Source organism: Delphinapterus leucas, chromosome 1 (assembly GCF_059928025.1).
Source record: "Delphinapterus leucas isolate spDelLeu-1000000601 "Yukka" chromosome 1, BTC_Dleu_Yukka2, whole genome shotgun sequence".
NCBI classification, from domain to species: Eukaryota; Metazoa; Chordata; class Mammalia; order Artiodactyla; family Monodontidae; genus Delphinapterus; species Delphinapterus leucas.
The window spans coordinates 108,481,256-108,493,300 of NC_143129.1; the positions used below are offsets into that span (position 1 = coordinate 108,481,256).

The 12,045-nt window shown below is 38.8% G+C and overlaps 1 protein-coding gene across 1 annotated transcript in view; it reads right to left on the reverse strand.

The window, feature by feature from the left end:
* FNBP1L (formin binding protein 1 like) overlaps window positions 1-8,146 on the reverse strand; it is a 140,991-nt gene extending 132,845 nt beyond the window's left edge. The window contains exons 1-2 of the mRNA XM_089909445.1: window positions 8,077-8,146; window positions 6,875-7,267 (exon numbers count right to left, since the gene is read on the reverse strand). Of these exons, the coding sequence (XP_089765571.1) occupies window positions 6,875-7,267; window positions 8,077-8,146 (463 nt within the window). The remainder of the gene's footprint in view (window positions 1-6,874; window positions 7,268-8,076) is intronic.
* Window positions 8,147-12,045: the final 3,899 nt, after the last annotated feature.

Genomic DNA, 12,045 nt, shown 5'->3' on the forward strand with positions numbered 1-12,045 from the left:
GTAAAGGATGTTAATTTAGTTCATGGTCTAAGTCTAGAAGATGATCCAAAAGTAATGGTTGCTATTTACCACAGCATTTTCAATGATTTTGATTTTTATAATTTATAATGGAAAAAAATCTCAACTAGCCACCATTAACATTTTTTTATTTTTTATTTATCTTTTTTTAGTTATTTCTGAGATATACATTTTAAAGTAATAACTAAAATTATGACTTATAACATTATACCAGAACATATAAGATTTTTAGAAATTTCATGTAATGTCTGAAACATTTATATTAACATATTTCCATTAAAATAACCCAATGAAAGTTTAGTATTAGTTGTGTTTTTGTTTGTTTTTTTATACTGCAGGTTCTTATTAGTCATCAATTTTATACACATCAGTGCATACATGTCAATCCCAATCGCCCAATTCATCACACCACCATCCCCACCCCACGGCTGTTTTCCCCCCTTGGTGTCCATACTTTTGTTCTCTACATCTGTGTCTCAACTTCTGCCCTGCAAACCGGTTCATCTGTTAACATTTTTCAAAAATCTCTCAGAATCACCGTAACTTTTGTGCTCTCTGAAAAATCAATCTTTTATGTTTTCCCAATTCATTAAGTCTCAGACCATTTACATTTATATCATTTATACATGACAACCCTAATGTCAAAGCATATAACAACACTGTTTTCATTTTCAGAATCCAAAGGGCCACAAAATAGGCTATAAATAAGATAATCATTTGTACTCAAATAATTTAAGGAGATGAGAACTCAAGACCTAAATAAATTGAGAAAAATTTCATATGAAAAGACAGAAGTAATTAAATTTCAGATTATAAAAAGGATCCCTAAGATTAAAAAAAGGTATGAGACATACATGTTGGGGAAAAAAACATTAAAATAACCTTAGTTTTCAAAACATAGTTTGATGATAGAGTTCTAACAATTCATTGATTCCCTCATTCAACAAATATTTCACTGCTTATTATATGCCTATTCCTTTTCTACAAATTAGGAATACAACAGGGATACAAAAGGAATAAAACAGATGACTTTATGCTCTAGAAACAACAAAATAATGGTGTGCCAAAAATAGGAAAATCTGATTCTATACATTTATGTTTTTTCAACATGTAACAAATATATACTAATATTTCACATATTTCACAAGGTATTGTTAAAAGTCTGATGATTAGTTCTCGATCAAGAACTTAAGAAAGGGCTTCCCTGGTGGCACAGTGGTTGAGAGTCCGCCTGCCGATGCAGGGGACACGGGTTCGTGCCCCGGTCCGGGAAGATCCCACATACTGCGGAGCGGCTGGGCCCGTAAGCCATGACCGCTGAGCCTGCGCTCCGCAACGGGAGAGGCCACAACAGTGAGAGGCCCACATACCGCAAAAAAAAAAAAAAAAAAAAAAAAAAAGAACTTAAGAAAAACTTGCTAATATATGGAAAAAGTTTTTGCTTCCTATAAAACAAAACCTTTACATAATATTTTCCTACTAGTTTTTAATACGCACATGACTATGTTCCCCAAAAAAGAATTTTTTGTTTTTTGCTATTGAGATGAAAATGCTTAAAGTTGAAGATTATTAAATAAGATACCACTGGTAGGTACACATAGAAGAAGTTCCATAATTACAAACCATTATTATTCTCTTGTCCTATTTCCTGCCTGCAAACAGGAGCTGATAAGGAAAAGTAGGCAGAACAGGCTTTTAAGTTTCTAGCCAAACCTGTATTTTATAGATTGGGGGAAGAAGAGAGTGCATTTTTTAAGATAAAAGGCAGGGAAGAGGAGTAGAAATGAGTGGTTTAAAGAATTAGCGATGAAGAGGAGATACTGGTTACAGGCAGCTCTCCAGCTTCCACCTTATTATTGTCAGGGTAGAATGGTGGCATAAATGGGTGTCTTGATTGCCTGCCACCCTCCTTAACTAGTAACAACAATATCTGTAATACAGTGTTGAACACAACAATTTCTACCCCAAAAAAAGGGATGTAAGATATAAATATTTATACCATTACTATTTTCCAAAGATTTGAATATATAAGAAATAAATATAAGGTGGTAGTCCCATAAGAAAGATAATATCCAGAATGTGTACTCTGGAAGGAAGGGGTGGGAAGGAACTGGTCAACAAAGGATATTCTGAACAGTGATATCAATGTAAGGGAATATTCTAGAGTTAGGAAAGTAATATCACCTCAAAATGACTCTAAGATTTTTCACAGCAGGTCTGACATTATAAGCCTTAATAAATCTTACCATACATCACACAGTGCTTCCCCATAATAGACACTCAATAATTATTTCATTTTTTAAACCAAATTCCTACACTAGTTTCATGGCCTTTGAAAAAAACAATACAGCTCACATGATAAGGAGTTCTCTTTGTCAAACTCCTCTAGATAAGCACCTTCTAAAAAAATCTTAAGTAAAACTAAGATTTGGTCTAACCACTATAGACTACAATGGGACCAAATTCCTTTGTTCTAGAAAAATCTACATGTGGCCTAAGATTTCATCAGCTATTTGGGGTTTTTTCCCCCCTTCAGTTTTATTGAGATATAACTGGCATGCAGCACTGTATAAGTTTAAGGTACAGCACAACGATTTGACTTAACATGCATCATAAAATGATTACCACAATAAGTTCAGTGAATATCCATCATCTCATACAGATACAAAATTAAAGAACTAAAAAAACTTTTTTTCCTTTGGGATGAGAATTCCTGGGATCCACTCTCTTAACAACTTTCATATATAACATACAACAGTGTTAACTATATTTACCACCTTGTACATTACATCCCCAGTACTTACTTATAACTGGAAGTTTATTATACCTTTGGGCTGCCTTCATCTATTTCCCCCTCCTCCCTACCCTCCCCCGACGACAAATCTAATCTCGCCATGAGCTTGTTTTTGAAGTATAACTGACCTACAACACTGTTAGTTCCTGTTACACAACATAGTGATTCGATATTTCTAAACATTTCAAAATGATCACCACGGCAAGTTGAGTTACCATTCATCGGCTATTGTGGCAGTCACATCATCAGCCTATCAGGTAAACTCACAACAACTACCTTTAGAGGTCAGTTCTTCCCCAATCTGTAAAAGTTGTTAACCAAAATACTAAAATTTAACTTCATCATTTTGGCTTCAGATTGTTAAGACCTTCTTGAATTGTTAACTAGACCACTAATTTATCATCACCTACGAAGGCCTTCAGAACCATAAAAACTTCCTCAAGGATGCAATTATTAATCAGTAATCAATACTCTAGGTAATGCAATGAACTACTAATTCAATTGGGCGAAACATGTATGATCAGCAACAGGCACTGTATTAGAGAAAACAAAAAGATTAACCCAGTCCCTACACTCAAGGACTCAAAAAGTCTACTACATTTACAATATAAGTGTTAAAATAGAAGTGCTACATAGAGAAAATAGATAAAGAAGCATTAAAGGGTTAAGACTAGGAGTGTAAAATAAAGAATCCACTGAATCTATCACGCAATGCACACTTTTCAGTTTCTTCCAAAAAGATATCATGAGCTTTGTCAAATGCACCTAGCTAAAAAGTATGATGAAAATAACAATGGCTTTTAAATTATACACTCTGAAAACTAAGGACCAAAAATCATAGACCAGGAAACTAAGGCATAAAAAAGGTTTATATGTTCCCTATAAATTAAGTCAGACATTTGAACCTACTTCCTAATTTCCAGACTAGTCCCCTCATTTCCCGGCGGGGGTAAGGGAGGGGAATTTTTTAATAAATCATGATTTGAATGTGATGTGCTCAGCCATTTTCTTTCCTATCTATACACTCGCAGCCCATACATACACTGATTTTTTTTTCCATTGAACTTTAACTGGCTCCTCAAAAAACTAAAAGCCTATCTCCTAATAAATAAAACTTACTGACTAAACATAGGACTTCTCCAATCTCTAATTTCCTTATTTGTAAAAAGAGCTAATAATTACAAAATCTATGCTTTGCAAAATCATTAATTCATATTTAGACTTCTTAATCCAACCATTCTTCCTATGGTAATAAAGAAATCAACACAATAAACGATGCATCCTGAAGAAATGAAGACGCTGTCATCTCTTTGCATTATATTACCCAGAACTGAGCCTCTAGCATATATTCACTACTTTGCTTAAATGCTCATTCGGAACACAAGAAATCCCTTAAAGCACAGTTCAAATTTATTACCAGTTGATTCATATCCCCTCACAACTACACAAACAAAAGTCTGACACAACCAATTTAGCCTATCACTATCAGTTCTGTCCCCCAGAGTCACTATTAGAGTGGTTTTAATTTTTTTACTTTATTCTCAAGTTTAACATAAGACAGATAGCAATAAATGTCAATGAGTATTATAAGAAATAAACTTAAGTTTGAGTGCATAACTGCATTTTATCATAATTTTTTTTGTAACATGTTCTCAATAAAGTTTAACTCTGGGACAGTAAGGTGATCCTACACATGAAAATAATATAAGAACTGGTTTCTAAATTCAAATTTTCAAGATAATTTTCCCAACCTCAAATTCCTCAATGGCAAGAGCACAGTTCAGGTGTCTGTTACAATCTACTGGAAACACAATACCCTTTTTCAAAACTGAGATTAGTAAAAAACAGGAAATCTAGTCAAATTTTTCTAAGGTCTCTTCTGGTCCCAACAATAGTCCCTCTACACCAACTTCTACTTATGTAAGGTGTAAGCATCCAACTGATATTAGCTGATTCCACATTATTTAATTCCTAATAAATGTTTCCCTCAAATCCTCAAACCACTAAAAAAAATTTAAAACATGGAGATATATTGTTTTACGAGAAAAATTAATTTTAAAATTTTTCATAATTTTCAAAAGGATACGAAACAATTTTTAGTTAGAACAGAAATTCCCATCTCTTCTATGGTTTACCTTTTTAAATTGCTGAAAAACTACTCAAATGCTGAACGTAAATAACCAAACTACAGGAGATGGGTAATTGCTTCTGATTGTATTATATTCTTAAATTAAAAATTTTTTAAAGCTTTAAAAATCACATTTTAGTCTTCACTAAAATATTTTGTTCCTCCTTAAAACTGCTTTTCTACAGTGTGATACAAAGCAATTTTTTCCAATCTAAATTAAGAGTTACACCTAAATAATATTCCTCCACTGTTTTATTACTTGTACTTTTATTACTTGTACTTTTTAAAAGTATTTTTGCTCCCTCTGAAACATGGATCATACAAGTATGTAAAAATAAAAATATTTTCTAATTATAAAAAATGGAAAATGAAATATATCCATCTCCTTTAATTAGGAAATACTATAATCAATTAGAGAATGTACTAAATCAAAGGGAAGAGATCAATAATGCCTGAGAAGCTAACCAAAGTAAAAGATTAAAGCTCACATAATTTACTATACAATCCCCCCCAATACAAGAACAATTAATGCTATCTAAGAACGTAACGGAGAGGCTCCTAGATATTTTCTCTTGGGTGGTGTGTTTACAGACTGGGCAAACACTTGTCCAGAACGCTGCAGATTCCTGGGCTTGCTAAGGAGGTGTTCAACTAGACGAACTCTAAAGTCTCTTTCAATTCTAAAATTCCCAATCTGTGAATAAAATGTGAAAAATAACATAAAACACTGTGCCCAATGAAGGCTGATCAATTAACCGATATGCCTTCACTGCCACCCTAACTGTATGCCTGGAGACGAAAAAGTTCTTTCTCCTCTTTTCTCTGCAGTGATTTCACGAGATCCTGGTTAACAAAAGGCACGGAAAACATGCACAGGTGGGATAAAAAGAGGAGTGGCTGAAATGAGGCGGCTCTCGGGACAGCGCCCCCAGCTCCCCGTCCCTCGGCAGCACCTGAGAAATCACTGCCCTCCACACCTCCACCCTTCTGTGGAGGCGTCGCAAGAGAATTCTCCGACCTATTACAGCTCACCCGCACCTGGCCAGAGACCGGTCATTGTCTGGAGCCTTCAGCGTCCAAGACAAGCAAGGAGGAAAGAGAAAGAAAAGCGGGAGAAGGAGTGAGATAATCGACAACGGAAAGGGAAGTAAAGCAATCGGGAAGCTGTACGCTCCTTTTGGCAAAATTGGCTTCCCCATCGATCACTCAATTTAATTCAGATCCCAAATGCCAACCCCCCCGGCCCAAGGCAGCAGCCAGGGGTGGCCCCGCCGAAGTCCCCGAAGCTACCCCGGTCAGAGAACGGAGAGAAGGAGAGGGAAATGGGAGTGTGGGTTGGGCCTGGCTGGCCGGAGGCCGGGCTCGGAACAAAGCCTCCCGGCTCCCCCTACCTGGGGCGAGGGCGGCGGGCGGTGCCTCGCGGCTCCCCGCGTCGCCCCAGCCCGGCGACGCCCTCGCCCCGGGGACCCTTGCCAGGGCGAGGGGCCGCGGCGAGCCCCCTCCCCGCCCGCTAACAGCGCCCCTTCGGGACAATGGGCCCCCTCCCCCGCCTACGGGAGGGGAGATACAAAGGCAGAGAAGCGCGGCCCGGCATGGAGCCAAGCGTCCGGAAAGTGAAGGCGGAGGAGAGAGAGGGGACAGGAGAGGATGGCGGCGGACACGGCAGCCCGCGGGCCGCTCCCCCAGCCGTCCAAGCCTCTGCCCTCAGCCCCACCGCCGCGGCAACGACGGGAGCGCGGACCAGCAGCCTCTCAAGTCCCGGCCGAGAGGGAAGAAGGGTCTGCACACAAAGAGGAGCGGGACCCCCACCCTCCGCCAACACCAGCGCCGGGGATGGCCCGACGCGCTCTGGCCGCCAACGGCCAGCGGCGCCTGCCCAGCCCGAGCCCCTCCGGGGCCGGGGTTCGCGCTGGGCGCCCCTCTCCCGGACTCACCCAAAGCTCCGTGCCCCAGCTCATGGCGGAACTCGAGGCGACTCGAGCCGTCTGGCTGCCCCGCTGTCCGTCCGTCTGTCGGCTCTGCAGTCAGTCTGTCCGACCTCCCACTGGCGGGCTCGCGGCTCAGCTGCTCAGCCTCCGAAGGTGCCGCCACCGCCGGTTTCCCCAGTGAGGGAGAAAGACGCGACTGGAGAAGCCGCCGACGCCGCGTCCCCGCCTCCCGAAGCCTGCGGGGAGGGGGCCCGGGCTGCGGGGAGGCGGGACGCGGAGAGGGGAGGGGGCTGGGCGCGATGCACCCTGGGATTGGGGCGGACCCGCTCTCGCCTGGCGGAGGTTGGCAGGGTCCGCTCGCCGAAGGGTTTCGGCTCTTCCCTCGCGTCCAGTCTCTTGCTTCTCATACCTCCTGGCTCGGACTATCTCACCGCCGCCGTCATTCGCATATCTGCCTCCAAGAAGGAAACGGAGAGAAGGAAAAGTCGCCCACAGCCCTTCTCTACCCTGAGCCCCTTAAATGAGGCAACTCCTTCCTGCCTTTTGCCTCCTCCACTTGGGAGAAACCCAGATAAAGAAACCTCATCCAAATCCTTGGGTTTAGATTGTGAAGAGTTGTAGTCTATTTATAAGAAAAAAAAGTCTTAAATGGTTAAAGTGATCTTGGGAATCACCGAAACGTGTAGAGCGTCAAAGGAGAAGGCAACTTGCCCGATTCTGTTTTTAACAAAATATTTTAATTTTATAAGTCCTGTCAGGAAATCATAAAAAGAGGCAGATCTTTCGGCATTCATTTGGGAATGTTGCCATGACAGGAGATGAAAAACATGCACAAATGTGACCCGAGCTGTCACCTAAAGAGAAAGGAGAACTGAGCTTGCCCCCTTTCTGGAATGGGCACCTCGTGCGTGGAGGTGTTGGATGGGAGGCAGATTCCTAACCGGTAGTGCAAAGAGCCTCTTCCGAACTTCAGATATCTCTCACTCAGAATATCGGAACCCTGGATGCAGGTCCACCATTTCCTTTTTTCTCTGTGGAGTTACTTCCCGGCCTCTCTGAATAATCATTAACTGCAGTCGGCAAGTTTGACTTGTTGCTATTAAGACATCAAGTACGCTTAGCAACTCCCTAACTTATGCTTGAGCGTTAATTGCTTGTCTCCGAAACACCACACACACATACACACACACAGAGTTCAGTCCAGTTACTAGTAGTAAAGTACTCCTCAGTGTGTCTTGACAGCTGTGTCTTAAGTTCTCCCAACCGGCTAGTCAGCATTCGAAACTCCCCCCCATTATAGGGCCTGCTCAGGTGCCCCAATCTCTTCCGCTTTAATCCTTGTCCCTGCCTAGCTGTACTTCCTCTTGGCCTTGAGGCAAATATCCTGAGCCCTCCTGACCTTCCAGCCACCACTCTTGCTAAATTGTTTGCTGCAGTTCTGAGTCCAGCTCCAGGATATAAATACCTCTTCCAAGTGGGTTGTCACCAATATTTAAATGCTCATGTGCCATGCACTGAAAAGGCTGTTAAGCATTGACTAAACACTTTCTCTTTCCAACATTTTTCTGTTTCCTTCAAGGTTATTTATGTCACCTAACACTACTATCTACCTCTCCTATCCCTTTAAAAAAAATTGTGCTTTCCATTTCAAAGTAAAATAATCTACCATTCACAATAAAGATTATCCTCAACCATACTGTTTACACAATTCCCCAATTGAACATAAAGTTTTATCTCCTAGATGAGCATTTTTCTTCTTCCAAAATTTCTGAACAGAACTCCACACTTAGAACAATTAATTTCTCTTCAAAAAGTTAGGTTTGGGGGCATCAAATTCAGAAAAAAATTCTGTTAGTCTACATTATCATAAATTTAAATATAATTAATATAAGCAACTTAAATTGAGAATCCCCAAATAATTATTTAACTTACAAAATTCTTTCATGATACTGATATTCACTATTTACTTCAACAAACTCTTTAAGCAAAACTTATTAAAAGTGGAAACTATCACAAAAAATATATATGTTTTGTGTTATATATTTTGTTATGAAAATAATGAAGATCAATCAGATTTCAGAGTGTTCCTTTTCATAACAAATCTCTAAAATAGTATAGGGGGATTTTAGCTAACAAACATCCAGAGGTGTTTTCCACACACATATATAGTCACATACACAAATATATATTAGCATGGCAGTTTATAAGGCTGCTGATTTTTAACATAATCAGAATACATTGGGTACTAAATTATTTTTGTATATAAGATTTATTCTTTATGGACCCATGACAAGGTATTTTGTGAGCAGTTCAAACACATCATTTTTATCTCTAAAAAAGGTAAAACATAACTTTTAGCATCTTGAAAGCAAAATCTCTTTGGTATAACAGCAATCTATTATTAATACATTCCAGATACTACCCCCAAATCATATTTTGCATCAAGTGATAAAATTCTGTCCAACCAATTATCTTGTATCTTTTTGCTACTTGACCTATTTTGGCAATCCATCACCACATAGTTTCTGTTTCAAATTACATATTTTATAAGGTAATCAACACTAAGAAGGAATCGAGGAAATAATATTCTTCTAACTTTCTCTATATATTTTTACAATGGAGCCACTATACCAAGTAAACTTGAAGGAGCTCAAATTACACAAGCTTATTGCAATTTTAAAAAGTATTATACTGTCTTTTTATTAATTATGAAAAATAACTTTCATTTAATGCATTTTATCCTCAGGCATATACTTGAACTCTACTCCATGATAAGCCATTAAAGTGTTGCATTTTCTTTTGCATATTTTTATCATGTATTAATTCAAATGTAAGCCCTTTTTATAATTCTTTATGTAATAAATATTTAGCTAATGCTCTTTTCACTTTCAATTTTTCCTGGCATGAAAGACATACAGATGGCCAACAGGCACATGAAAAGGTGTTCAACATCGTTAATCATCAGAAAATGCAAATTAAAGCCATAGTGAAATATCATCTCACATCTGTCAGAATGGCTATCATCAAAAAGAACACAAATAACAGATGTTGGTGAGGATGTGGAGAAAAGGGAACCCTCACACACTGTTAGTGGGAATGTAAATTGGTGCAGCTACTGTGGAAAACAGTATGGAGGTTTCTCAAAAAAATAAAACTAGGGCTTCCCTGGTGGCGCAGTGGTTGGGAATCTGCCAGTGCAGGGGTTGGGAATCTGCCAATGCAGGGAACATGGGTTCGAGCACTGGTCCAGGAAGATCCCACATGCCGTGGAGCAACTAAGCCCATACACCACAGCTACTGAGCCTGTGCTCTAAAGCCCACGAGCCACAACTACTGAGCCATGTGCCACAACTACTGAAGGCTGCGCACCTAGAATCTGTGCTCCACAACAAGAGGAGCCACTGCAATGAGAAGGCTGCGCACCACAGCAAAGAGTAGCCCCTTCTCGCCACGACTAGAGAAAGCCCACGCGCAGCAACAAAGACCCAACGCAGCCAAAAAGAAATAAATTAAAAAAAAAAAAAAACTAAAAATAGAACTAACAGATGACCCAGCAATTCCACTCCTGGGTAAATATCCGAAAAAAACAAAAACACTAATTTGAAAAGATACATGCACTCCAATGTTCATAGCAGATATAGATACAGATAAACATATACATATATATATATACACACATATATATGTCACAATGGAATACTACTCAGCCATAAAAAAATACTGAAATTTTGCCATTTGCAACAACACGGATGGCCTTGGAGGGTACTGTGTTAAGTGAAGTAAGTCAGACAGAGAGAGACAAATTCTGTTTTATCACTTATATGTGTAATCTGAAAAATAAAACAAACTAGTGAATATTACAAAAAAGAAACAGACTTACAGATATAGAAAACTAGTGGTTACCAGTGGAGAGAGGGAAAGGGGGAGGAGCAAGGTAGGGGTAGGGGATTAAGAGGTAAAAACTACTATGTATAAAATAAATAAGCTACAAGAATATATAGTACAGCATAGAAAATATAACCAATATTTATAATAAATATAAATGGAATGTAACCTTTAAAAATTGTGAATCACAATGTTATACACCTGAAACTTATGTAATACTGCACATCAAGTATACCTCAATAAAAAAGTTCCTGGCATGAATTTCCTTATTAAGTCAAATTGTGAAACACAGTTGTTCACTGCTACATTCTGGAATACAGAATAATTTACTTGTCCAAATGTATCAACCTCCAACCATAAATCAATCTCTTGTCAAAATTAAATTTTTGCAAAAGTTTATTCCATGTATAAAGTTAGTAATGTCTTACAAACACTTTTTTGAAAAGTGTTAAAACACTTAAACACTTTTTTGAAAAGTGTTTCCAAAGAAAAAATAAAGCTTTAGATCAACTTAATATTTGGAGCATAGAGAACATTCTTATGCATATGTGCATCAATGTCCCATCCACAAATAGTTACCAATCATACATAATTTCCATCATTGAAAGGACACAATCTCTGGCATAAACAATGGCAATTCCTTTCTTGTCATTTAAATATCTTAAAAATATGTCTTAAAAATAAAACTATGGAGGCAGTGTCCACAAATAGGATTATTACCTACATAGGATGGCCAGAACAATCAAGCTAAAATTACCTTTAGGAAGAATATCAAGGCAGTGTACTTGGCACCTCTGTTTTAATGCTTCAAATGGAGCACCACACCAGAAATGGGATCATACTAGAATACTGATCCACACAGCCAAATGAAGAATGGTACTGGCTAGTTAAGTTATCACTACTTTCTGCACTAACAGTTTTCCTGACCAAGAATAGGAAGAAATTCAAAACGTCAAGAGCATACTTTAAGGTGGCTCACTGAAAAGAAAGAAAGAAAGAAAACCACCTACTGTTTTGTCTTTGGGGATTCTGCTCTCCATTATTGAATCCAGTTAAAGCATTTTATATAAGGGCTCTAATGAAACTTGGCAGAAAGTAAAAGAAAATTCCACATAAATCAAACGGAATAGATTTGCTTAAAGGGGTAACTCATTTCCGGTTTTCTATGATGATTGATCTTTTCCCACTGGTCGTTATGGAACTTTGTAACTCTAAAAGCATTTAGGTATTTACTTAAGTTAAATTCTCCTTAGAGCCAGGAGACCTGATAGAACAAAAGTAGCAGATTTCTT